Source organism: Tursiops truncatus, chromosome 15 (assembly GCF_011762595.2).
Source record: "Tursiops truncatus isolate mTurTru1 chromosome 15, mTurTru1.mat.Y, whole genome shotgun sequence".
NCBI lineage: Eukaryota > Metazoa > Chordata > Mammalia > Artiodactyla > Delphinidae > Tursiops > Tursiops truncatus.
Window position 1 is genome coordinate 81914757 of NC_047048.1, and position 27114 is coordinate 81941870.

The 27114-nt window shown below is 44.6% G+C and overlaps 1 protein-coding gene across 8 annotated transcripts; it reads left to right on the forward strand.

The window, feature by feature from the left end:
- The first annotated feature begins 375 nt into the window (after positions 1-375).
- Positions 376-25984, forward strand: STX16 (syntaxin 16). 8 transcript variants are annotated; one of them, XR_012326412.1, is made up of 9 exons: positions 381-1300; positions 15714-15821; positions 16248-16388; positions 17334-17499; positions 18582-18673; positions 19231-19374; positions 20591-20671; positions 22665-22857; positions 23056-25984. XR_012326412.1 is itself a non-coding variant. In XM_033841216.2 (8 exons), exons 1-8 carry the CDS (start codon positions 1169-1171, stop codon positions 22346-22348), a joined length of 1140 nt encoding a protein of 379 aa, XP_033697107.1. In that variant the 5' UTR covers positions 378-1168; the 3' UTR covers positions 22349-22654. The 8 variants fall into 8 exon arrangements, 7 of the variants coding, with proteins under 7 accessions (XP_073649239.1, XP_033697107.1, XP_033697109.1 ...); XM_033841216.2 differs by lacking the exons at positions 22665-22857; positions 23056-25984 and adding an exon at positions 22073-22654 and having other exon boundaries at positions 378-1300; XM_033841218.2 differs by lacking the exons at positions 22665-22857; positions 23056-25984 and adding an exon at positions 22073-22653 and having other exon boundaries at positions 379-1249.
- Positions 25985-27114: the final 1130 nt, after the last annotated feature.

The window sequence follows — 27114 nt, forward strand, 5'->3', positions numbered from 1 at the left end:
TCGTCTCCAACTTTTCCTCTCCCGCCCCAACTCCGCGCGCCTCAAACTACGGCTCTGCAGGAGCCCAAATTTGCCTGCCGCTCGACTCCACTCTAATAAGCGCGCCAAGGCCCCTGGCGGTTGTTTGCAACGTGGGGGCCACGCTCTCGAGGCTCAGGCCCGCCCGGCGGCCCGCTCCCGGTGCCTGGGCCCAGTTGGGAAGGGGAAACCGAGCGTCGGGGGAGCACCCCGGGAGAGGGCGGAGCGCTCCCGTGCCCCGGGGCAGGGAGGGGGGGGGGGGTAGGGATCTCCCGCGCCCGGAACGTTGCGAGCAAGGCTTATGAACGTCGCAGGGGGGCACTCGCGAGAGACGGACAGGAAGAGGGCCAGGGGGGACGCCAGAACCCGGGACCGTAGCACGGAAACGGCCCGGGGCTGAGCAGGAGTCAGATCCCGGGATGGAGGGAGCCGGAGAAGAGGAGTGAGGAGGCCGGGGAGGCAGGCCCTGCTGCCCTCCTGCAGGCCGGCAGCCTGCTGTGGCAGTGCAGGACCAGGCCGCCCACAAAGGGAAGGGGTCAGGAGGTCGGGCCTCGGCCTTAGCAGGCTCAGACCAGGCCCCAGAAGGCAGCAGCAGGAGTTCAGGGCCCAGGCCTGGCTCGGGTTGTCCAAAGGGGACCTCAAGCAGGCCTCCCAGGCCCCTGGTGGGGAAACTGAGCTGGAGACAGGCCTGAGGGCCCGGCCCAGACGCCTGTGTGTCAAGTTAGGCAGAGCCGGCTAAGGCCCTAGGGGGTGTCAGAGACTAATGTGGTAGGGGGCTTCAGGGCCTCCCAGTCCAGAGCCGGATTGGCGAGTTAGACGCTTGTAGATCCAGGGTTGGATTGGGGAGGGGTCTCTGGGAAGTTGGCTAGCAACGCAAGGATTGGGGGGATTTAAGTGCTTAGAGATCGAAGGCAGGTCTTGGGTAGGGGGAGTCAGACAATCGGAAAGCCTAGGTGGTTATTTGGGGAGGGGTCTTTGCACTTAGACGAAGCGCAGAGCAGCGGCTGCTCAGCTGAAGGCCTGAGGCCTCGTCAAGAGAAGCTCCTGTGAAGGGTGGGCTAGACTAGGCCAGGCCAAGAGAAAGAAAGTGAATAAATCTGGAATCGAAGTGGGCGGGGGGCCCCTGAGCGGGGGTCACAAAGGGTGAGACATGGCCACCAGGCGTTTAACGGACGCTTTCTTGTTGTTGCGGAATAATTCCATCCAAAACCGGCAGCTGTTAGCTGAGCAAGTGAGTAGTCACACCACCTGCAGCCCTCTGCATTCACGTAGTATCGCTGCGGTGAGTCTCCCGGCGGCCTCTCCGACACACGCACCGTGTGCACTGCGGCTCTGCCTGTTTGTCTGTCTCTGTCTGTCTCTCTGTTTAAAAAAGAAGATAAGACTAGTACGGAAACGCAGGGTCTCTTGGCTGGGGTCCGAGAGCATCGATCACCCTGGCTGGGGAAGAACCAGTGCTAGGCCCCTGCTCCACCTCTGCCTTGCACTCTCTCCTCACTTCCGCATCCCTCCCAGTCCCCCACCCCCCCTCCCCGCCTCCCCGCCGGCCGTCCCTGCGCGACCCGCAGCCTCCAATTTACATATGTTTTAGCACTAAGGTTTGGAAGCTTTGGGCCTTTCTGAAGCCTTTTCGTTCCGTTTTGTTTTAAGCTCCCCTCCCCCACTCCGCCCCCGCAGACTGAGCCTCACTTCGGTTCTGCTGGTCGGGTTGCAGGCTCGCAGACCCAAATCCTTGCAAATGCACGATGCCCTTCCCCCAAAGAGGAAGGAGTTGTTGTTTTGGTTTTTTTTTTTCGTCCGTTTTCTTTTAATGGCCTCGCAGCCCTCTGTGTTTCGTGTTCCCTGTGAATAATTGCTTCGCTGTTTTTCCTGGGGGCTCTCGTTTGTGAGGCTGTAAGGTGCTAGCTTCTTCGTTTTCCATTTCCCAGACAGGAAATTAAGCTTTCCCCTCCATTCGAACTTTTTAAAAAGAACATGGTGTGTATGTGAAAATCAACCCCCCCAAATAGCCCACGGTTTTTGATTTAATTAACCTGAAACTTTCTTTAGCCCAGCAGTAGAATCTTTTACTGGGAGGGCCTGGAAAGATTGCTGTTGCTTTTCTGTTTGTTTAAGGGGCTCCTTTCTCTTCCTGAGCCTCAGTTTCCTGCTCTGTTGAATAAGGGGGTGTGTGTGCATGATCTAAACAGGAGGAGGAAGATGAGCTCTGTGGTAGCCTAAATGGAAAAGTGAAGTTATGAAACTAGTTTGTGGTGGTGGTCGTGGGGGGTCCTTGCTGTAGACGGGCTGGGTTTGAATAGAAGCAGCATTGGAGGAGGAGAGAATAAAGTCACCCCAAGACCAGGTTCTTGGAGGTTATACTTGACATATACAGTTTGGGGAATCTCACATTTATTTCACCTGTTAGGGACTGTATTCCCTTTACATTTTTTCTTTATGACTTGATCTAAATGCGTCACAAAAATCAGGCCATCTGTCTTGATTATTGACAGAGAGTCTACAAAGACAGTTTTTCCTTTTTGTAAAAATCACAAGAGGAAAATGTATTTGGTCAGCTTGCGTATATAGAAAAGATATTGTAAACTGTGAGCAGTTTTAGGAATAAAGTCACAGTAAACTTAGGTCAAAAAGCATAGAAAACAGAGGGACAGAGTGTGTTTAGCTTTTCATTTACTTAAGAATTTGAAGGTTTTTTACGTTTGTAAACTGAAAGAAGTCGTATTATACTGAAGTAAGTGCAAAATGGGAACGGGCTAATTCCAGCGCTAATTTGGAAAAGAATGTTCTGAAATAAGCCAAGAAATAGAGAGTAGAAGTGGGTGGAAAAAAAAAAAAAAGATCCTCCATGAAACTTTAGTTTTGCTAAATAAGATGTAAAAATTGCATGTTCCTTAAATGACTTGATTTTATGCTACCTCGTGGGGAGAAAAAAACAGAACTAAAACTCCCGTTAATGTTTTCTAAGATGTCAGTCTTTAACTGATTTTAAAACATAATGTTTGCTTTAAAATTTTTAATCATGTAAGGTTCAGAATACACAGAACCATAGGATAACATGAGACTTTTTTTTTTATAATCATTTGGTCAGACGGTTTAAAAACCTGGTGTCTGAGATAGGCAGCTTTTTAAAAGTGCATCTCTAAGTCAAATCTATTTTTAAAATGCTTTTCGAAGTTAGGTAAATTTAAATATATATATAAACTAAGTCAAATATTTTCAAATATATAGCTAAACTGTACAATTTGGAAAAATAGATATGTCAGAAAATGTACAGGTATATTTAGCTAACTCAGACATTTTCTTGAAAATAGATTTCTAAGTCAGACTAAAAATACATGCCTAAGTCAGAGCGGTAAGAAGTGTTTTTTACATATTATACCATTTAAAATGTTACGTATATTGGTTTGACTATTTAAAATCTTTCTCAGATCATTATGAGCAATTAGATCATTTAAAAGATCCTTGTAGTCAATTAAGACTATCTAAAATATAGATTTTTGCAGTTAAACAAAGATGGTTTGCCTAAGTTAGAATTAAATAGAAGTCACACGTTTATATATTTTAATTGTGTGCATTAAAAAACATGGCATGTCATAAATTTCCGAAGTGTTTAGGGGTGAATTATTATATTTTCAGCTTGCTCACAGTTGATTCTACAGAAACCATTTATACACACACACAGACACGCAAAATTAAATATGTCAAGATGTTAGCATGACTACATAGAGGGTACAATATTTTCAGTTTTTCTGGAAGTTGGAAAAATGTTATAAACATTTTGGGGAAAACTATGTCTAACACAATTTTTAAAACTTTATTAAATAACTGATCTGATATTTTTCACTGCATATCTAGCTCATAAAAATTTTTAAACCTCATTTCTGAGTTGTAAATTTCAAAATCATGTGGCAAATCAAACAAAATTAATGCTATAAAATTTGAATATGGACTGGGTTTTAGGAGGTATTAAGAAATTGTTAGTTAATTAAACTAATCAAATAAATTTGTTAGCTCTATTAGAGGGGTCTCCTGAAATGTTTCGTATTGAAATGTCAAAACATCACCTAGTTTATATACTTAACCCCCCCCCATAAAGGAAACAAATAAGGCAGAGTGTAACAAATTGTTAAGTCTACTGATGAATATGTGGGGAGAGGCTGTGCCATTTTACATAGTTTTCTATATGTTTGAAAAAATCATAAATAAAAACAACAAATACCTGGCATGTTAAAAACACAAGTAAAACAATTAAAAGGCAATTTGTATATATTTATCTAAAACTCAGGTAATTTAAAAAGGAAGTAACTAAATTCTAGAGTGTAACTTAATTAAAAAAATCATAAACTGAAATTTCTACTTCCTAGTTAGAAGAAAAAGCTGTAGACCTTGATTTTGGGGTGTGCAAATTATCTCACAATTAGAAATAAATCACATCTGAAATAATTTTTTTTTTTTTTTTTAGTTTTAAATCTGAATTTGCACATCCTTATTTTAGGTGAAAGTTGTGGAAATTGATTGTCAAGTGGTGTTTGTGCGTGCCTGTGTGTATTACACACCTCAAAACAAAGGGCACTTAAAGCCCTATCATTCAAAGAATTTAAACAGGCATTTTTTTGCATCCTAGTTGGAGGAAAAAAGTAGAAGTTGGTGGTTGGTGGCGGTGGGTATATGTGTGTACCTATACACGCATATAAAACAGGTTTGCGCCGCATTCAGGCAGATGTGTCACAGCTAAGCAGGAATTTAAGGAGGATGTGCGGTGACAAAACAAACAAAACGTCCCAAGGGCCAGAAGGGACCTAAAGGTCGTTTGACCCAACATCCCCTCTGTGATAACCCCTCTGCCTGCCTTCCTTGACCGCATTATGTGATGGGGATAGGAAATTCCAGCAGCCGTCACCCCTACCTCTTTCACTGCGAAAAAAAGTCCTTGCCTCTATTAACCCCATCTCTTGTCTGTGTCTTGCATCCTGTGATCCTAGCTCTGCTTCTGGCCCCCGGGTCTCTGACACAGGAAGCCTCTTCCTTCTCCTGCAGGAGAGATAACCCTGCAGCTTGCTGGTGCCCCGGAGCTTTCTCTAGCTCAGCAGTCCCGGCTCAGGCAGAGACGTTAAGTTTTCTTGCCTATGAATGAAGTCTAGTTTTTCTGTGTGCTTTTTAAAGTTCAGCACCCAGAACTGAACAAAATTCTACTTAATTGTATTCTCGGTTGTGTTGATATTAGTAAAACTAATTGTTAAAAATAGACCAGGGGTTTAATTTTTAGACTGTCAGCAAAAATGCAGCTGTTGGCATTTCCCATTCATTCTGTTTTGGTCTCAGTTTTGGATGCCCCATCACGGTTATGCCTCAGGGCAGCGTGAAATAAAGGGAAGAGCCCTGGAGTTTAAACCTGGGAATTTAGGGCTAAGTTTCACTCTGTGGCTGACCAGAATGTAGGTCTTCCTGCAAGCTTTTAATCTCTTCTGACATCTTTTGCCTTAATTATAAATGGAGGGTTTGAGTTAGGTGATTTCTAATGGCCCTGTGGATTCAGCAGTGCTTTCTCAGATTCTGTTTCCATACATTGTCTCTCCTGACCAAGGCTTGCATCCTTAGCTTTAACTTGAAAAGGAGGAAATCACAGTCAACAGCATTGCCCTGCTCATCAGCCCGATGCTACCTCAAAAATCCTCAAAAGTAGCTCCAATACTGTGGAGAAGAAGCTTTAACGTTCTGTCTGCCAAGTGCAGGTTTTAAGGCAGCACCTCATTCAGGTAGTTACAGGCAGCTTAGCTTTAAGGAGCTGGAATGAATTTACAGCATTAAATAATCGTTCAAAACAACGTGTAAAGTCTTGAATGAATGATAAGTAGATGTTGAGTTGCTGTTCTGATCCGATGAGGTGATGTGTGACTTGTGTGATTTCCTTTGATCTCCTGAAACAGATCTTATAGAGGGATTTGAGCTACTTTGTTAGTGTTTACTGCTTCATGTACTCTCTGTTTCAGAATAATGCACAATCTATAAATGGAAGCTAGAGATAATTGGTCTTAGATTAGTTTGAAAGTAGCACATTATTTTTAATAAAACATGGTGTGCTTTGGGGAAAAAAACAACTGAGGATTAACTGTGGTTTTAAGAAAACTGAGGTCCTTCTTCAGTCTTGACTATAATATTAGCCAAGATTTATTGAGAGCTTACTATGTGCCTGGCACTGGGCTTAGCCCTCTCCAGGTGTAACCCTACTTCATCCTCACAGAGCTCCATCAAATAGGTGGTGTTGTTTTCTCATGATACAGATCTGGAAACTAAGGCTTAGAGGAGTTAGGAAACTTGCTCAGTATTGCCCACCTAGTGAGCCAGGGAACTGGAATGGGAACTCAGGCAGACCTGGCCCGGAGCCCTGTATTACCTGCTGGGCCGCAGGAGTGCTGGGTGCTTTTCCCGGACTTGTGCTGCAGGTCCCGGAGAATGGAAGAACCCATTAAAAAAAATCTTTTTTTTTTCTTACGATGGGATTGCATCTTTATCTCATTTTACAACCATGCAAGTCCATTTTGACTTGCATATTGAAAGTTCTATGTTTTAGTCCATGCTGAGTCTGTTGGAAAGTTAGTTCTCTGTCTTTAGAATCCAAGTATGAAATCATTGTATATTTCTCTTTAGATCTATTTGCTTTTCTGCTTCTAAAGATTCCATTTGAGCAGAGAGGCATACTTGAGAATAAGGGTACTTTGTTGGATAAAAGTGAAGCAAACTTTTACTTTGGTAGTAACAGAAATAAAGTAAGTATCACTATAGCATAGACCTGTATTTCCAACTCATTTTGCTCAACTCTTCCAGACTTCCTGAGTAAACACAGATGGGTTTCCACTTATTTTTCAGTTTTATGTAGAAAGTTCTTTAGACAATAAATTCCACATGCTACTTGGAGTTTTCAGTATTTGCTCGATTGTATGCCATTGGCAGGTCAGAAACCTAGATGTAGACGTTATAAAGATTTAGAAGGTGATGGTATGCAGTACCGTGTTTTCATTTGGCTGTATTTTGGCTTTTCCTGATGGTAATTCTAAATGTTTTAATTCAGGTCTTGACAACATTTTCTGGTAAATTGGTGGCAGGGGGAGTTTTGAAAGGCCTTCTGTTTTTAAGTAGCAAAATGGGAGGGGATAATGCTCTTCAAAAAGATGACCTCCTGAATTTAATTCCCAATGTGGCATGGTAGTAGCTGCCCATCACTAGTAACTCCCTGAATTGTTAATAAAATTAGAGAAACTGGAAGGTGGGGTGGAAAGAGGCCTGAACACCTGGGTCTGTCCCCATCTCAGCCCTGTGACTTTGGGGAAATGGATTTATATATTCCGAAGCTTGATTTTCCTATTTGTTAAAAAAAAAAAAAAAAAAAAAAGAGTCGTATCTAGCCCATGATTCTGATTTCACCTCTTGTCAACTAATAATTGTAGAAACCAAAAGATCAGAGTGTGTGCTTGGTTGATAATCCAAGAGGCCAGGCTCATGTGCAGCAGAGATCTTAACCAGGGTTTGCAGTAATGCTTTATCCAAAGATTGGATGCCAAGGAGCCACTGCAGAACAGGCAGATGTGCAGACTGAGATACTGAATTAGGGGTTTTGCTTTGTGTCTTGTTTTATTAACAAAATCACTTCCATGCTTTCTTGCTGAAAATGTTAAGCTTTTAAAAAAATAAAGAGGTTTTCTTTTTAAAGTAAAAGGTAATTAAATCAGATTTCCATTTGACACTATCTTCTCTATTAATATCTTGTAGTACTACTGTTATGGCAGGGTGTGTATAGAAATATAGTTCTCTTGCTCTCATGGCAAAGTGTAGAAGGAATGAAGAGCACTTTCTATAGTGTCAGCTGATTGGATTTTTACATGGAGGAATGTTGTGGTTACACTGTTATTGCTGTCATTGTTTAATAATATTTTGGCCCTGATAGACCAGTTTCATTTGCACTTAATTTTTAAAGAAAGAAGTTATGGTTTTTTATTTTCTAAATTGACTGCTCAGCATAAAAAAAAATCAACAGTTGATTATTGAAATTCACCACTAATTATTTCAGTGATCAATACTGTAAAAAAAAAAAAAAAGACCTAGTTGTTCAGATTATCTGTCATTAGTAAATGTCTGTTCAGAAGATAGAGTTCCACTTTGATCGAAAAAAGAACCTTTGGTTTTAAATTGAAACTTAATCTTCTGCCTGCCTGTGCTGCTTCCTTTCTACTCCTCCTTTAAAAACCAAAACAACAACAGCAAAAAAAACCCCTCTCCTTACCTTTTGTTTTGTTTTACTTTCCTTTATAATAGCCTAATAAATAACTATGTGCCTTCTAGACTAATAATAAATAACTGTGTGCCTTCTAGACTAATAATAATGCATGCGAAGCAAATGGGAAGAGTTTTTCTTTTCTTTTACCACCTGTGTGTCTCTCTCCGGGGAAGAGTGGTTTCTCGGCTTGCTTATTACCACGGAGAAAGCCGTGTCTTCGGGATTTAATCTGTAGAGCCCTTGCATATGTGGTCACTCGAATATTATCTGAATTCGGCCATAGACAATTTGGGGGGTTTTCATTTTCTAATTTTGCTGCATCTGCAGGGCTGATTTACATGTTAAAATTTACATTTATTTGACATGGTAAAATTACATTTCAGCTTTGCTCTCTCGATTTTATCTTCCTCAGGGAAATTTAGAATCTTGTGTATGATATTTGATATTTATGAAACAGTACCATTATATTTTATTGAAACTAAAGCAAGTGTGTTTTATTTGTCTCTATTGTATTTTAATTTTTACAACTATTTATTGTTTGTATCCTATCTCATTTACCAAAACAACAATCATGGTAAATAAAAATAAAAAACATAATAAGGTAAATATTGACGTAGCTTTTTTTTTTTTTTTAAAAAAAAGGAAGAATCAGAAGGGGGAGATTTTTTTAAATGCTTTGGTTAGTGGATCTTTATTTTTAGTCAACTTTACAGTTGCGTAAAATCTCAGTGTTTTCTCAACTGACCATCCCTTATCTGTCTGTCTGTCCCCATCCCTCTTTTTTTTTTGCTATCCCTAACTGGATGGGCTGATGGGAACAACATATCTCTCAGGAGCTGGATGAGGTATTGTGTTTTGACTATTTTTGTATGTTAGTTTATAAAATTATGCCTGTTTTTCTGAAATCTTTGGTCATATGTAAAATGCTAAGAGTGTACACATATTTTAGCATTTGTTTTGATTACTTCTAATTGTCGTGTTTTACAATTTAATACTTAGGATTTATTTAATGTATTTTCACGCCAGGTGAATTGATGATCTAGGGAAGGGCTTAGGAACATTATTTACTACTGTCGGGAAAGTGTCTCAACTTTGGAAGCAGTAAAATTTCTTGCACTTAAAATAAGCCAGACTGTTTTTAGGATTATGCGTGCAGCTCCCTTGATTCCTGAGACTGTGCAGTGAGGTTGCTCAGAGGTGTAGAAGGACGTGATGTCTGGCAAAAGCCCTAAGGAAGCAGGACCCGGAGCCACTAGACCTGTTGAGATGTCTGCTGAGGTGTCACTGGCCCCGAGCGAGTGGCCCTCCGGTTGTGCTGACTGACTAATCGTTACGTGCCCCCCCGACTTCCTAGCAGCACGATTTTGGCCTTTTCATCACTTATTAGCAATTCTCCCAGAAGATGGAGAGGGTACGTGTTCACAGCACTTTATTCTAGTCGTGTGAATAAAAGCGTTGAGGAAAAAGGGGATTGAACTGTGATTGTTGGTTTTGTGTTTCTGTTATCTTTTCAGCCATGAAGGGGTTGAAAATATTTTTCCTAAAGGTAGACCTTTTTAAAAGAGTCCTTTTAAAATTGGGGGTGGGAGAGTGTCATTGGTTTTTGTTTTAATTTTAGAAGTATGAACGGTGAGGTGGGGTTAGGGCCACTGTCTTCAAAACCAGTGGGGTCCCTTACTAGTTGATAATAACAACAGATGGGAAACAACCTAAAGGTCCTTCGTGGAGAACTGGTTAAATAAATTATATAGCAACTCTAATTCCCTGTACTGTACCTGTTAAAAAGAGTGCAGCCGGTCTCTGAGGGCTGCAGGGAATGAGCTCCCAGACACATGGCCAAGTGGGGGAGAAGCCTGATGCGAAACACTGGACACCGCGATTCCTACTCTTTAAAAAAAAAAAAAAAAAATTTATTTTTTTAAGAAAAATAACTAACATTCAGGCTTGTGTGTACTTAGATTTCTGAAAAGAGACAGAAGAAACTATTAACAGTGGATACCTTCCAGGAAAAGTCTGGGATGGAAGGGAAACTGCCTTTCTGTTGCAAACCCTTTCCGTAGGTTGGATATATATTTTTAAACCATGTGTATCTATTACTTGAGTCATTAAAAAACAATTAGTATTTAAAACCAAACCCATCCATCTAAGAATGGATGCTACCGCTTACTGAACGGTTTGGAAATGTGGGACTTGTGGCCCCAAAAAGGAAGTGGGCCGTGGGGAGAAAACAAACAGCAGAACAGCTTAAGTTTGAACACTTCTCCCACCGGGCCTGTCAAGGGTCGTCTTTCCTGAGGGCTCCGCCGTCTGAACCTATTTCCAGTCTCTCCTACTTCCTCTTCAGGCAGCAAGTTCCAGACACTGGCTCCCCCCGCAGAAATTCTCTCTGCCACGATCTCTAGCAGAGACCCCGAGTGGAGAGCTTCTTCCCAGCCACACGCACCTCACGTGCCAAGAGGCCCTCTGAGCTCCAAGCCTTTCCATTCCGGGGCCACGTGGCCCTTCGGCCACCCGAGCCACTCACTTCCCCTTCTTGTCCTTTGTCCAGAACCATTGTATCAGTGAAGTGAATTGTATGTGACCTGTCTTTTATTGACTTCATTCATTCATTCCATTTACTGTTGTCTCACGCAGCTAATTATAATTGCGTGTTTATTACCGCGAAGTGCTAGGCACTGGCCGAGGAGCTGGGGCTGTGTTAGGAACGGTGTCCAGAGCCTCACCTTGCCAAGCCTGCGGTAGAGTTTCGAATCGATCCTGGCGTGGGTCTGATGGAAGCCCACCCCTGGGTAGGTGAGGCCTGAGCACACTGTCCTGACTGCGTCACGGGTGGCCTCCTGCAGTGTGTTCACATTGGTTTGTCGTTTATCCTACTCAAACCAATTCGAAAATCTGCTGCACCTTGGGGATAGCAGGCTGTGTTCTCCAGGAATACTAAGTAAGGTGTGCCCAGGGAGAAAGCCCACCCACCGTTCACCCTTTTGCCCAGTGTACGGCCCTGTCCTCTGCTCTCTGCTCTCATCTACTCCCTGCCTAGGACAAAGTCATCTCCCAAGTTGTTGGGTTTTAAAATTCATAGGAGGAACTATTAAAAAATAACAAGGTGTAAAATCAGGCTCCCAAACCATATAGCCTGGGGAGGGCAGGGTGAAGTAGCAGGGACGTGGGGGCCACAGGCTGGCTCACTGGTCCCCCTGCTGAGGGCAGCATTGAGAAGGAAAGTCTGTGAGCCCCTCGGTGTCTGTATTTGTAGAACAGGGAGCAGTCCCCTCTGCACTTTTGTTGTTGGGACTAAAATGACCAAGTCAGTGGGGGTCCAGTACCAACAGAGCGCAGGTAATTGTTGCTCCCTACTTTTTTTTTTTTTTTAGGATGTATATAAGAGTTGAGAAAAAAAGGAAAATCAGTGAAACTAGTAACACTGTATCTGGGTGGTGTGATTGTCAGATTTTTAAAATTTCTATATGTGTTGCACATTTAAAGAAGTGTCAATTTTGAACATTTATTGTTTCATAATCAGAGAAAGTAAACACTTTTAAAACTATCACAGATTAAAAGAAAACAGAACTGTAGGGCTGACAGTCCCTGATTCTCTTTTCTACAGCAGGCTTATTCACTCCCTCAAAGAACTGAGATTTCTTCAGCCTAATTGTCTCAATTAGCCTTCCGAGCCCAGTGAGTTACGCTTGTGGTCTGACTGCATCATACACACTCCCACACTGTCTCAGGTGGAAACCAGAGCTGCCAGGCTGTAATTGTCCACGTCCCTTCTGGACTGTTTTTAAATGTTCGTTGCCACAGAACATTTAAAAAGTCCAGAATTGTCAGTACTGGTTCTTATTACCAGGGCCTTATGGCTGAACTTGGTGTGTTTTTTTACATGGGTGTGTGGCGGGGGGGTGGGAGGGGCTGTGTTTGACTTTCCTAGTCCCTGCAGGGGCCCTGCCATTTCCGTAATCTTACGGTACACCAAATCAGCCTTCTCGTAAAGGCAGGGTTCGCTAAGAGGAGGAAGGCTGTATGTTTGGGACAGCAAGATTTACAAGACTGTGCTCGTGTGTGTGTGTGTGTGTGTGTGTGTGTGTGTGTGTGTTCCGTCCATAGATCAAGCACTCGTGCATACTGTCTGGTACTCTTTAAAGGGACAGTTGTCAGTGTCTAAAGTGGACCAGGAACAGAAGGTAATTTTGATGAGCTGAACAAGAAGCCTTTGGGTGCGCCATTGTGAGCACCCATTTCAATCTTCCTGCCTTGATGGAGTTGAGCTGGATGACTGGGTTGTGGTCGTGCACCCTAGAGTTCTTGGAGGACAAGAGTTACAAATCAAAGAGACAAGAATTCTTAATCCTCATAAATACAATTTTATTAAAAAAAATTTTCTTATTTAAAAAGTAAGAAAGATTTTTTTTTTTACTTCAGAAGCACAAGTTCATTAAGAAAAGCTTTAATGACCAACACCATCTATTTGGGAGGGGGACACCGAATGGAGTAGGGACAAGTAAAGAGAATGAAAAGTCTGGCAGCTTTTTAAGGTCTGAACCGACTTGGATGGCAACTTGAAAACTGATACATTCTGGATCTTAAAAATGAGAAAACGTGTTGAGATTGGCAGTGAGGTTTCTGAAGTTGAAAGGGTGATTGTTTTGCATTTAAGATGTATTTTTTTAATGTCCATATTTGTTCCCATTTTTAAGTGACATTTATCTTCAATTAGGTTTTCCCTTCCCAAAACAGTCTTAAAAAAAAAATAGTACATACTGTGAAATATATTGCAAATCCGTACTGATAAAATAAGTGCCACTTTTCTTCTGAGTCGGGCTGCATTTCTTTATCATGATGAGCTATTGCTGCAGATTATACCATAAAGGGGACAAATTCTTCCCTGTTTAAAGCTCTCAGTCTCAAAGAATCAGCTCTTCTGTCTTATTGGCAACATCCTGATACAGCATGTGGGAAAGCCAGGGCCAGCTAGGTGGGCTAGCATCTGTCCCCCTCACGTGGGCATCTCTCGATTAGCAAGCCTCCTTAGGACACTTGAAGAGGGTGTGTTCGCACACTCTTTTACATGCGTTTTTTGGGGGAACGCATCTATGGTGTAAAATCAAGTACTGCTTAAAAAAGAGTTGAATCCACTTCAACTGACTTTTCATATGTGATTTATAATTTCTTATTTGTTTCAGAGAAGTTGATACCAATTATCGTGCAGATAAATTCAGGTGAATGCCATCTCTGTATCCTTTTTAGTTTAATGTATATTAGTAAACCGTAACAGCAGTTCAAAACCGTGAGTTTAAAAACTCGAAATAAAACAAATTCCTATTATTACTTTATTGAGATACGGTGTCATAGTAGAACATAGTGGGTTAGGTGATAAACTGGCGTAGTAGAAACTATGACCCGTAGGTGTGGCTTTGTATGAACAGCTGGAGATTAAAGATCAAGTTCTGCTCTCGGGCAACTCTACAGTGCCTGCTGTATAGCTGGCAGACGCTGGGTGCTGATGTGTGATTTGTCCCTTCCGTTTTGGTCCTCGTGCCCTCCACAAAGTTGCATAGCTCTTGGTGACTTTGGGGCAGGACTTCTGAGGAATACACAGCTCTGTGTGGAGTGAGGTCTGCACCTTGGGGCTGCATCTGCAGCTGGTCGTCGAGAGAGGCTGCTCTGTGGATGCCTCTGTGCTCAGCCAGAGCCTGTCCTGTAGTCCCTGGTGTAGTTGGTAGGGAGTGGATCCGAGGACCGTGTCTGGTGTTATCGTTTAAGTCTGAGGGCTTGTTGTCCTGGTGCGTTTAGCAAGTTACAGTTATATTTCACGCGCCTGCCAATCCGGGTGGACGGTGCTCCTGGAGTAGCCGATCCAGGTTTTAATCTGTCACATAATACGCTGTGACCTTGGGCAAGCTAGTTAACTTTCCTGAGTTTCAATTTCCTCATTTATAGATTGGAATAATAGTTCCTAGCTCACCTAGCTTTTGTGAGGATTAAAATAATAAAGAGAATGTAAACTTCCTGTTAGTGAACTCTTAAAAACAGACGAGGTGGCTCTGGTTGAGAATTACCATGTCACAGACACAGAGCCCCAGATAGTGCAGGTGGGATGACGCACCATTTCTTTAAGACCTGAAATGACACCGGCCCTGCAGGGTCCACGCGGCGGCGGAATGCGCTGGCCCTGATCACGACTCAGACACTCTGGGAGCACTGCTGGGGCTGCTGGTCCCCTGAGCCAGTGGGGGCAGCGCCACTCCAGGCATGACGGGTGGCAGACGCAGGACTCTCATTTGCTTTTAGGGATTTTGCTACAATCTCTCTGCTCGGGATTTAGGGCTTATTACTTGAAGAGTTCTTTTAATTTAGGCTTTTCCTTATGTGATTTATCTTCCCCTTCGTCTGAGGATGTTAAACATTTTGCCTTGTTCCTTTATTGTTAGAAAAGCAAACAGGTATTTGCCGAATGAATGAAAAACAATAAATTTAGATAAATGCAGAGGTGGGGAGAAAAGCAATATAAATTCTTCACCCAATTCTGCAGTGTGATTTAGAAAATTTACAAAGTGTTACCTGTAAAGGACTTTCATGTGCTGTTTTCCGTTCTATTTTGATCATCATTTGCATCTTTTGAAACTGGCATTTGTAAGCGCTGGGCTCCAGAGGGTACCTCGGGACCCTTTCAGCATTTACTGCCTCCAGGCCAGAGGGCAGCTTCAGCATGCTGAACCCATGATTTCCCTCCCATTCTTAAAAGCTTCCTCCGGCAGTGTATTATATAGGTAAAGTAAACAAGAACTATCGAGATCATTTCAAAATAAGTGAAAATGTTGCCCGTGGACATTTAACCAAAGAAAGGAAAGGACAGTGTAAGAGTGCCTTGAAATTTTAAGGATTGCTTTTGCCAAATGGTGGATAATTTGCTGACTGTTTTAGGCAATTCTTTCACACAGTTTAACACATGGTTAATGATCTTGTGACTAAGATAACTAGATCAGCCCTATTTACAAAATAAGCTAAGTGTATGTAAGTAAACTGTGACCTTTTTGTGTTAGTTCCATTTACAGCCTAGAATTTTTTTTTAACTTGCATCTGTCTGATCAAATTAATTGCTGAGGTTCATGCCATCCCATCATAGTATAGTACTAAGGTTTTTCTTGTAAGGATCTTTTGTTGACTTTTTCATTACATTTCCATAGCCAGAGCAAGTCAAATGCATGTTCACAAGTATGCCCAAGGAAATTAAGAAGTGGTGCATGAAGAGACAGGAAAACCATTCCATACCCTAGCAGTATCAGAAGCAAGTTTGTAACACAGGGAAGTGCATTTATTCCTCCATTTCTGAATCTTCTTAGGGAGCAGCAGTAAAAGGGAGTAAGACTGTGCTTATCTAAATTGAATTTGAATAATTTTTTAATGTCCCTTTATTTCCCTGTAGCTTGCTGATGATCGCATGGCTCTGGTGTCGGGCATTAGCTTAGACCCAGAAGCAGCAATTGGCGTGACAAAGCGGTTACCGCCTAAATGGGTGGATGGAGTGGATGAAGTAAGTTGAATGTTGGTTTCACACTCTCTTATTTATTGAGGTAATTAGGACATTAACGTATTTTAAGATACCTGCCAGAAAGACTCGAATGAGTGTCCCTGGAAGTACGTTAGATTTAGGATTATTCTGTTCACATACCACAAGAAAGGGGTGTGTGTGTGTGTGTGTGTGTGTGTATGTGTGTGTGTGCACGCTTGTGATTTTGGTTTTAGTACTAACTACCTGAATTATAGAAATAAACTGAAGAACTGTGTAACCAGGAGGAGTGCTATTTGAATGTCTGGTCGTTTGAATTAAAAGTTGCTCAGGCAGCTACAAGTTGGCTGAAGACTGAGCTCCGTACTGTGAGTGTAGCCAGTTGTCTCAGAGGCAGGCAGACAGATACCTGGCAGGCAGCAGTGATGTTCTGTGATTTCATTTGTTTAGATACAGTACGATGTTGGCCGGATTAAACAGAAGATGAAGGAGTTAGCCAGCCTTCATGACCAGCACTTAAACAGACCCACCCTGGATGACAGCCTCGAGCAGGAGCATGCCATCGAAATAACCACCCAAGAGATCACGCAGGTGAGGACGGAAGGGGCCCGCAGGCGGGAGCCTGCGCTTCCCAGCCTTCTCCCCCTCTCAAAATCCAGAACGCGGTCCGGCTCTAAATCAGATTGCAGATTAGTCCCAGAGTTCCACTTCCCAACCGGAGGTTCACAGAGGGACTCTAGGAGGCCCTGAGCTGCTCCAGGTGGCAGCATCTGCGCCATGCCTTGGAGGAGTGGGGACTGTTTTTCATTTGTTCGTAGATGCTACTGTGGATTGATTTGAAAATTAAATTCAGAACATTATTGAGTTCAATCATTTGGTTTTAAGATGTGTAAGTTCTATTGTATACTAGTGTGCAAAATTTCTTCATGTTAAAAAAAATGGTGGTTGTAACTGAAAGGATGGAGAGCTATTGCCCCAGACTGAGTATATTAGTATCCTAGAGAAACTCAGCATCCTAGAAATGTTTCTTGTAACATGTTAAATTTGAATAATTTTAAAATAATGTGACTAGTGTGTAAACTAGCACTTACATCTTTCATTTGTTAAATCTCCTGTGTGGCTGATGCGCAGAGAAGCGGTGTGGTGGGTGGGAAAGCCCTGGGGTGTTGGAGTGTTTGGATCCTGGCTTTTAGCGATGTAACAACGGCATGATTCTCATTTAATCCCTTGGACTCCAGTGTTCTCGTCTGTAAAATGGGAGTGATAATAATAATACCTGCCTCTTAGGGTGGTTGTCGGGACTAAATGAGAAGAAGCCCGTAAGGAGTGATGCACACAGCGGGCGCGCGCGCGCACACACGCCCCATTTGTTCAGGTCCGGTTCAGCATTGATCTCTTGACCATTCTCGGAGCCAGCCGGTCTGGACAGAGCGCTGTGTGTCTCACTCTGGCCGGTGAGCGAAGAGGCCGAGGGGCACCTTGGGCCATCCCCACACACACCCGCCGGCCTGCTGTGAGCGCCACCTGTTCTCCCAGCTCTTCCACAGGTGCCAGCGTGCGGTGCAGGCACTGCCCAGCCAGGCCCGCAGGGCCTGCTCGGAGCAGGAAGAGCGGCTGCTTCGCAACGTGGTGGGCTCCCTGGCGCAGACTCTGCAGGAGCTGTCCGCCCGCTTCCGGCGCGCGCAGTCGGGCTACCTCAAGCGTGAGTGTCCGCCCGTGCAGGGCCTCGTGAGTAACGGGGGTTCCGGCGTTAGAGCCTGCAACAGCTTGGTGTTTTTACCCTTCTCTTTTGCTACTAGTCTCCATTTTGTCCTGTGCCTTTCGTTGTTAGCTTTTGAGCACGTTCCCACCTTACGGAACAGAAAGGAGCTGCCTTCCGCCCCCAATGGGAAACCATGCCCAGGTTGAAACCACGGCGACAGGGTGTCTAATCGTTCTCATCTAAAAAAGAACAAAACAGAAACATAGGCCGTGTCAAGTTTAAAGTATTTGAAAATCAGTCTGGCACATTTTAAAAGCTTGTAGCTTTCTAGATGTTAGGGGTGGAAGAGCTGCTGCTAAGTAGGTAAAGAACAGTTGTAATCATGTTAAAGCTTCGTATTTGCACAACAAGAAGTATTTGAGAGAGCGTCTCAACACCTTTCCTGGGAGTAGTTTAAACAAACGTTTTCTCCCCAGGCACAGTGATTCACTCGGCCTCCCTTCCTTCCTGAATAGTGCCAAGTCAGCCTTCAGCTACACCCTCATTCTGATTACCCTATAAACTGGTTTTTCCTTTATTGCCATTGTAATCAATAGTATCCCCACATGCTCCCCCAAAACTAGTTCTCCCTCCTCCTGACAACTGGCATATTTGTGTTTTAATTTTACTATTTCTAAAATTTGACTAGGGCCATTTGGAATTCTACTAGAGATGGTTTTAGGGAGAGATGTTGATTTTTTTTTAATGTTTTGTAACAGCAGTTAGATTAAATATTTCTGCTTCTCTTAGAGATTCTCACATGGTTGTGTCATTTTGTCATTCACTTGGCATCCAGTGAGTTATACACATTTACGGTGTGACTTTTGTCTTAGATAACCCCAAGTACTCCATACTGTTGCATGTTTGTAGTCCTTTACTGTCCCCCCCACCTCTGTTGGAGGTGAGATAGGGCTCTTTTAAAGCTGCTAAGAATGTCTCCATTTTGACTGTTGAGTTTTACTCTAGATTTCCCCTTTTTAATGGTGGGACAGTAACCAGGATGGTTTACGTATTCAAGTAAAGTGAATTCCTATCCATGATAGGCCTGAAGAATCGAGAGGAAAGATCCCAGCATTTTTTTGATACATCAGTACCACTGATGGACGATGGAGACGATAATACTCTTTATGATCGGGTACGTGAGGGGCTGCAGAATTGACTGCTGTGCGTTTGCGCGCCGGTCTGTTTTCCTTCTCTTCGTGGACCTTTAACTTCCATGCGATGCAAATGGATCAGCCCTGCGTGACGTGCACATCCATCAAGTGGCTTTTGCAGCCGGCGGAAGAACGGTCATGGGGGCCATACTGTTTCTTCCTTTCCAAAGGCTGCAGGGAGACCTTGTCATCTGCCTTCCAGAACCTTCCGGAAAGCAGTCTGCCCACCCCACTCCTGGGAAGAACCCAGAGGTGCGCAGGCTTCTCCCCGGTGGCTTTGCTCCTTAGCCCTTGGGTAGCTGCAAACGCGGGGTTCTCTGTGTCCCCTGCTTTGGCCGCTGGCGCTTTAGAGCCCGCCTGTTTGGGGAACTCGGAGCTTTCCTGTTAGGGAAGAATAAGCGCTTATCTGTGGTTTATGTGCTTTATAGCACTAGTTTCAGAATTTATCTCCTTTCAGCGACATCTAAAATGGTACACTGTAGCTTTCCTGAGGGGAGTGGAAGCTAACGCACACATTTCGTCCTTTTTGTTTTGCTAGGGTTTCACAGATGACCAGTTGGCGCTGGTGGGGCAGAGCACGCTGATGGTGGATGCGCGGGAGCGGGAGGTTGGCCGCATCGTGCAGTCTATTTGCGACCTAAACGAGATATTTAGGGACCTAGGGGCCATGATTGCAGAACAGGTACGTGAACTTACCTGCCTCCCCACCGGGCTTTCCTGCCATAGTATCTAGTCCTTCTCCAGACTTTTCTGGTTCTGCACTTCCGTCAGGAAAACGATTTGAACCTACTCCCCTAACGTATGTATATGTGTGTGGAAGGATTGTGTACATATACTGCTATCGTTCCCCATAAAACCACTAATAAACTTTTTTTTAGATAAAAAACAAATGTCAGTGACAGTTCTCCTAGTCTCTGCCTCTACCCCAAGGGTGCTTATGGGAGCACCCCACGGTGGGGGCCTGGTTGGTCTGCCCATGCTCAGCAGTGATTCTGCCAATAGATAAGGTTTCCCTTCTAATTTTGGCAGGTTATTGTGTAATGGCAACTGGAACCACTAGCTCTTGAGTAGAATTAAATTGTTTGTTCGCTGTTGCAATCTGATTAGGGTATTTTATTATCTTGCCAGCAGGGATTTGGGTCCTGATCCCCCTGAAACCAGCCTCAGAATGGAGTGGCGAGGCTCTGGGAGATCTAGTTACATAATTACTCCCGAGGCTCCCACGGAACTGCTCTTGCTGTCGTCTCCTAACACAGCACGTTTCCATTCACAGCCCTGTCCTTCTGCGTAGCCCAGTGTCCCTTCTTCCTGTTTGAACCAAGAGATTAAACAATTAAAAACAAAATTCTCCCTGAGGCGAGTGTGTAATTTTACATGTGGCTTGGAGCTCACCGTGTTTGTTCTGACCCGTGGAGCCACATGGTGACTGACGTTTATGGACATGATAGTCAATTTCCAGACCTCATCGTAACCAGGCCTGGCTTAACTGGCCCTCTCTGCTTGCTTGAATCCAAGTATTTAAGCAACAAACGGGCACAGACGCAAGCCCTTCACCACTCAGAGCCTATTTCCACTGAACCGTATATTTTTTAAAGCCCCAGTAAGTCTGAATATGGCATATCCTGCAGTGGCTAAATCCAAAAAAGAAACCTCAATTTGTCAGTATCTCTTTCTCCTGAGCTAGACTTTGATTGCAACTAGTGCAGCAGCCTGCCACTGAGTGCCTAATACTGCACGGTGATGGATTCCAGACCTGGCAGTGTGTACCTTTTCATCACAGTTAAGTAAAACAGATAATTCTGTGGATAATGATGTCTGCAATTTGCATCTCTTATCTTTGAAGTTCCGTTTTCCCAGTTGTGGTTGTTGATCGTCTGTAACTGTCATTTATTACTCAGGGTACCGTCCTTGATAGAATCGACTATAATGTTGAACAGTCCTGTATCAAAACTGAAGATGGCTTGAAACAGCTTCACAAGGTAATGCCATATCTTTCAGTGGTTGAGAATTTGAAGAACTATTATGAGATATCAAGAATTCATGAGAGGCTTCTCTTCCATCATAACTGTCTTCGGCATTCTCGTCTGCCGTCGGCTCGAGATAGGACTGTAAAAATGCACCATGTCGTTTTATTCAGAGCCGACCACGTGCACTGTTGCCATTTTCCTGCAGTTAATGATTCCGGGTGTACCTCACACGCAGGTCTGAAATTGCCGAGAATCCCCTTTCGTGACAGGGAATTCTGAAGGAATTGGGGTTTTCTCCCTTTTAGAAAGTGTTTTATTCCTTGTTTAGGTCTTCTTGTTTTAGGAAATCGACTTGAGTGGGTATTTGTTAAAATATGTGTTGAGCATTCTATCTGCTTGTTGCTGCTGACTCAGGCCTCTCTTTGTTGTGATACTTTTCTGATAAATTGCTGGTGGGGATTCATTCTGGAGGAGATAAAAATCTAATTTTCCCTTTTAATTACCGCAGTGTATCTGTGTACTACCTTGAGGAAAGAGTAGTTTGTTGAAGTGAGAGTACTAGCTCTCTGATTCTTGGCTAATAGTAAAGTGGCTGTTTCAGGAATGTTTTTCATGATATTTGTTAAAAATAGATGGAAAACATCTTAAAAATCCTGTAATGAGTTATGAGAAACATACACATACGCTGCTGAGTGACTCTCATATATAATTGGGTGCATGTTTTCTTTAAAAGGAATGTGATACTTCACAAATAAAATAAATTGTGTCCATTTCCTCATGTCTTTGAGACCTAGCAGTATTCCTAGCCGTATATAATGGTCATTTTTCCTAGTACATTCACTAATGTACTTCTCTATCACCTTTCTGAAGCCAGCCACTTCCTGTGGCAGAGATGGCCGTATCTGACGGTAGTGTCAGGTTTACAGAAAGACCTCGCATAGGTCTGACCAGAAGCCCTTCACTGCCTCTTCCACGTGCTTTTGTCACCACATGCCGGATGGGGAATGGCGCTCCAGCATAGACTGAGAAAAAAGAGGCTGGCCTTGTACATGCAGAGGGCTTTTTAAGCGTTGGGTTCATTCGGTTGCCAAGCTTTGTATATTAAAAGAGTGAAAACTAACTTTAGTTTGTCACTCTGTAATGCCCGGCCTTTCATATGCTGTTGAATTACGCATCGGTTTTGACGTTTCTTAAATAAAAACTAGCGAAACTTGTTTTTTGATATAACACAGATAAAGGGAAAAAGCTTTCTCCGCGCAAGTGTACAAATCTAGTGGGAACTAAAAATTTTGTTTAAGGTTCTGCTTTATAAACCGTTTTGAGAGGTTTCGAAGTATACCATTTGGTGTCAGCTTCCGTGGTGTTGCAGGTTACTTATTAGAAAACTAAGCACGCGCCGTCCTCTTTCTCCAGGCACGGCTGGCCGTTGCCTTGGCGGTCGGCTCATCTGAGGCTGATGGAGCCTTGGGAGCTGCTCCACACGGGGCCGGGCTCTCCAGACGGGTGAATCTGTCTGCGCTGAGGTTTCCTCCTGTGGCTGAGTGGCTCCTGGTGGGCGGGCAGGCTCGCTTAGGAAACAGACGTCCTGGTCAGAAGGTTGGTGGGGACGGGGAAGTAGGGCAGAGGAGGCTGCACGTTCTGAGCAGGTACGGCCCTCAGGCTGTCTCCTTGCTTTCACCTTCACTGTGAAGCAGCACTGTCCACGGAAGGGCAGGACGTGCTCTCCCCGACGTGGGCAGTGACCCCCTCACGACTCTCTCCTCCCCTCTCCTTTCTGTGGGTCACATTCTGCACCACGGGCGTGCGTGTCACCGGACGCACAGCACTGGACTCGGTGGGTTGTTTCTGCGCTTGATACCACAGGGCCAACTTTCCTGTTTCTACTTCAAAGGTTGAATTTATTCTTGTTCCCGAATTCAGAGGAGGTAGAAAACAAGCTTCTTTGGGACCCTCGGTTCCATCCCTGCTGGCTGTGGTAACTTTAGCCAGGTGTTCGATTTCTTAGTGAAGGAGCTGTGCGTTTATCCAGAGAACTGTGTCCGGAAGTGAGAGGCTTCTGTTGAAAGAGTGGGTCCTTGCGGTCAGTGGAAGGAGAAGTAAGGAGAAGCGGCCCACAGGGATCTGAAAGCAGAGCCTTCTGCCTCTCCGGCGGCCTCCGTGTGATGGCGGGTCCCCAGCGCGGGCGTTAGCGAAGCCGGGTAAATAGGGAGCTCCGGGGTCTTGGGACTCGCGTGGATTGAACCCGCGGGAGCTGATGGCAGGGATCGTGGTGATGGAGCCGGTGGCAGAGGTGTCGGGTGTGTGGGTGCAGCCAGAGGCCTAGGACTGGAAGTGAGCGAGACACGATTTGGGATTTTGGGGAAAATGACGGCCTTTTTTCCCTCCTCTCTCTGTAGGCAGAGCAGTATCAAAAGAAGAATCGGAAGATGCTTGTGATTTTAATATTATTTGTCATCATCATTGTCCTCATTGTTGTCCTCGTCGGCGTGAAGTCGCACTGAGCAGCGTGGGGTCGGTGTGTGAGGCCCGCGTGGACCCGGGTGCGCGCGCCCGGCGCCCGCGGGTTCCTGCGGAGGCGCGGCCCCGGGCCCGTCGGGGCCACGAGCGTTTCCATGGACTCGGCCGCACAGTCGTGCTCACGCGAGGGGAAGGGGCTTCTGGTTTTCCTTCACTGTCAACACTTGAAGGACCTTGGATACTGCTGCAGATTAGAGATGAGTTCTCTCTTCAGTTATAATATATTTTTTTTTTAGAAAGAGAAAACGAGTTGAAGGTTCACAGGCCTCCTCACGCTGTTCAATATATTATAACTGTACGTGCTATTTTTTTTAGCAGTCACGTCTGAGCAGCATGTTAAAATAATTTTTGGAAAAATTTTTTTTAAACCATCTGGTTTTTAAGAAATTTGGTACCAAAAATTTATGAGTAAAGGCAAAAATGCCTCTTCATTTTTCTCGATATATTTTCCAGTTGAAAACAAACTGAGAAGTCCTTTAAGAATTTATAATCCATTCCCCATTAACTTAATTTAGCTTTTCCATCACTGTTAATGATCAGAGTAACAAAGTGTGAAAAATAAGAAACCATCATTGATGTTAATTAACACATTTAGATGGGCCAGTTAAAACAGCTGTATAAGTTTAAATTAATTGTAAATGGAGTATTCCTCATCTAAAATTTGTGCACTGCATGTTCTCCTGTAAGCAAAAGGGGTTACTAAGCAAAACCGCCTAAATTTAAAAGTTGGTGATTTGAAATAACCTCACATTGAGAGGAAGCCCGGTAGTGTTGTGAAAGTCGCCAGAAGCAGCCGGTGTGTCCCTGTGCTCGTCCCCAGCCATCCTTGCTCAATGCACTGCTTATGTACTCACTACTTAATGACCTGTTCAAACCAGACACCATTTAATGAACTGTGAATTTACACAGAGGCCATTCTAAATGGGTCACCCCATATAGGATTAGTGGGTCTCAAATTATTAACCACACATCACTCCATTTCAAAGTAAAATATTCCGCCAGTGGTTTGATTTATTGGCCTTTCCATTGCCACTTACCATGCCCCGAAAGTGGGCCTATTCTTGCAATTTGTGAAAATCCTGCCTAGAAAAGCCCCTCGTTTGTGTGCGCGTGAATCAGATCGCCAACGTAGGACTTCGTTGTTTACTTACCTATTATCAATATGGTGCTTCAATATATCCCTGGACCTGTGGAATAATGTGGAAAGTGATGATAACTTTGAAAACTGAAGTTGTTCATGTTTTAATTGGTCTTGAGACACCAGTATTGTTTTAATGGTCTTTGCATCATTTTCAATGGCTTTCCATGATTTTTACCTTTCTTAAAGTGTTTTAAAAGAGCATGATCTCATTAAATGTGCTGCCGTTTATTTGGACCAGTCACATAAAATGTCTCTCTAGGATTGACTTTGAAGTTATTTCCAGAAATTTAAACTCAAGTCCCGAGATTCAAGTTGTCCAAACAGATCATGGGCTTAAAACCCAGACCCCTGCCCCAGCCTTCCCTTCCCAAGTGGTTTACGACGCCGGGCAGTCACTGGTTTTCTTAATCCTGATGTGGCTGTAGGAGGATCTAAAGGTGCCCCTGGCACTTCAGGAAATAGCACGGCATTCCCTGACAGTTATTTATTGGGAAAGAAGGTCAGGGGATAAGAGGCCAGCCCCTCCTCGATCGCCCCTGAAACGGGGGGCTTCTGCGGTCCTCGAGAGTAGCTGTAGGCGTCTTTCGTCTCAACGGTTTTGACCTCATGGAGTCAAGCTGCTGCTAGGAGTGGGGCTGTCGAGATGAGGGGCTTCCCTCCCAGACGGTCTGCGGTGGTGATATGGGTTACTGCTGAGGCTTTGCAAGTTGGAAGGAAAGTGACCCATTAAGAAAGGATCACTCTTCATTTGTATTTATTTTCAGTGAATAGGGTGACTAGAGTTGGGTTTTTTACCCAACTCATTTGGGTAAAAGTATGAATCTGACTAGGAATGGTTTGAAGGATCCTGTGTGGGATCCGGGCAGCTGACCGGATCCGGTGCAGTGCCAGCTAAAGGCCAGCCGTCCGCTGCCACCACTGTGGCCCCAGGTGGGGAAGTGGCCCTGAGCCCACGCACCGCAAAGCGCTGTCCTGCTCTGCTGAGCCTTCACTTGCGGAAAGCGCGGCAGCGTTGCGGGTAGCAGGTTAGTACTCAGCATCCCGGCACCTGAGGGTCCTTCCCGCCCTCCTTTTCCTGCCGGCAGCTCCGGTGGCGGTGATGGCCTGCCCAGTTTCTCCCCTCGCCTGGAGTGCGCCCCGAGAAGAGGACCCACAGGGAGGGCTCCCCTGGGCGCAGCCCGGACCCCTGCCCCCTGTTAACGTGCCCTGGGTGGCTCTGTTGACCAGGGCTGGAGAGGGGAAACATAGACATTGACTGTCAGTTCCCCAAAGCTCCTGATCTTTCCCGGGAGATCGTAACTGAAAGCTACTGTCTCTTGTTTTATTAATTTGGGGTTGCGGGGAGGTGCTGGCTCGCCCACCATGGGTGTGAAGCCGCATACGTCTCTAATTTAACGAATTTACTGCGTTCTCTGCTAACTGAGAAAGCATTATTTATTTGTTTTGACACAAGCGCTTTCAGTGTTTTATCCTGGCTAATGGCTTCTTAAAAGTAATAAAACCCTTCCAACCTAATTGGTCAGATAAGACTTTTTTTCTTGTGTCCTTAAATAAAGCAATTAGTGAAGCGCTTCTATCTAAAATGACTTTTTTTGTCCTTTTTTAAAAACTAATTTACTGTTACTGGAAACGTTTTGTACAATAAAGCAGTCGTGCAGATTAAAGAACATCCTGCTATCCTAGTATTAATTTTAACGATGGGGTGCATGTTTTCTTCATGTGCGTCTGTGTTTCGGGAGAGCCTGGCCTGTTCTGTGATCGTTTGGGCTGATGACTGTTTGTTTTGTGCCGAGGCCTTTGTCTCAGTGTCTGAGAGTCCATCTTTCTGTCTAATGGATGCTTTCAAGGGGACCAATCGATTTGCTGTCCACTATACAAAAAGACAGATAATTACTTTCCTTATGAAAATGTATGCTTTCTATACATACCAAGAAACACTGGAGATCTTAGATAAAACCGTAGTTACGTGTGCCTTTTTGAGAAGTAATTCGTACACAAGGGCTCCGGGAGACTTGAACTTCTAAATGACTTCGAACGTTTCCCATCCTATTAATCCGAAAATTTCAGAGGTGGTGTTTGCCAGTCGAACTCAAAGCCAGGACCGTATTTCCCCTCGAACGTCCTGGGCTCCTCCAAGGCCGGGATGGTTCTCTGTAAACTCATCGCTGACTCTCACCCACGTATGCCTGGCGAGAGATGCCATCGGGGCGCGCCGGGCGTGTGTCTTCTTAGCTGCACCCCAGGGTCCGCACACATGGAAGCGGGAGCTGACTCTGCAGGCGGTCTCCTTGGGCGCCAGGCATTCAGTCCTTGGAGGTCGCTGGTGCCCCAGGCAACACGGTGTCTTTGGAGCCCGCTGATCCACACGGAAGAAGCAGCCTCCTCTTCCTGTGCGCTCACCTTGTCTTTGGACTAGAACCACAGCCCCTCAGCTTGCTTATCAGCCATTGGCTCTGTCCACGATCAAGTCCACTCTCCGAGGATACACACCGAAGAAACGCTCCATCCTGATGGGGCCACGGTAGAAGCGGCCACACGCGTGGGCTCTGCCGGACGCGTGTGTTCCTTGAGCGGTAGCCTCGTGGGTCGTGTTCCCGCTGAGGTTTTGGTGGCCTTCTCTTGAGGTGGTGCTCCAGGTACGCGCAGGTACAGTGATTGGAAACACTGCCTGCTGGGCAGAGAGCTCCTTGGGTGCCGACCCTCAGGCGTGACTGTGTCGCGTGTGGGCCGTTGGGTGGTTCCTCTCAGGGACACACACTGACGGTAGGAGGACAGGCTGCGAGTAGTTGCCCCTGTC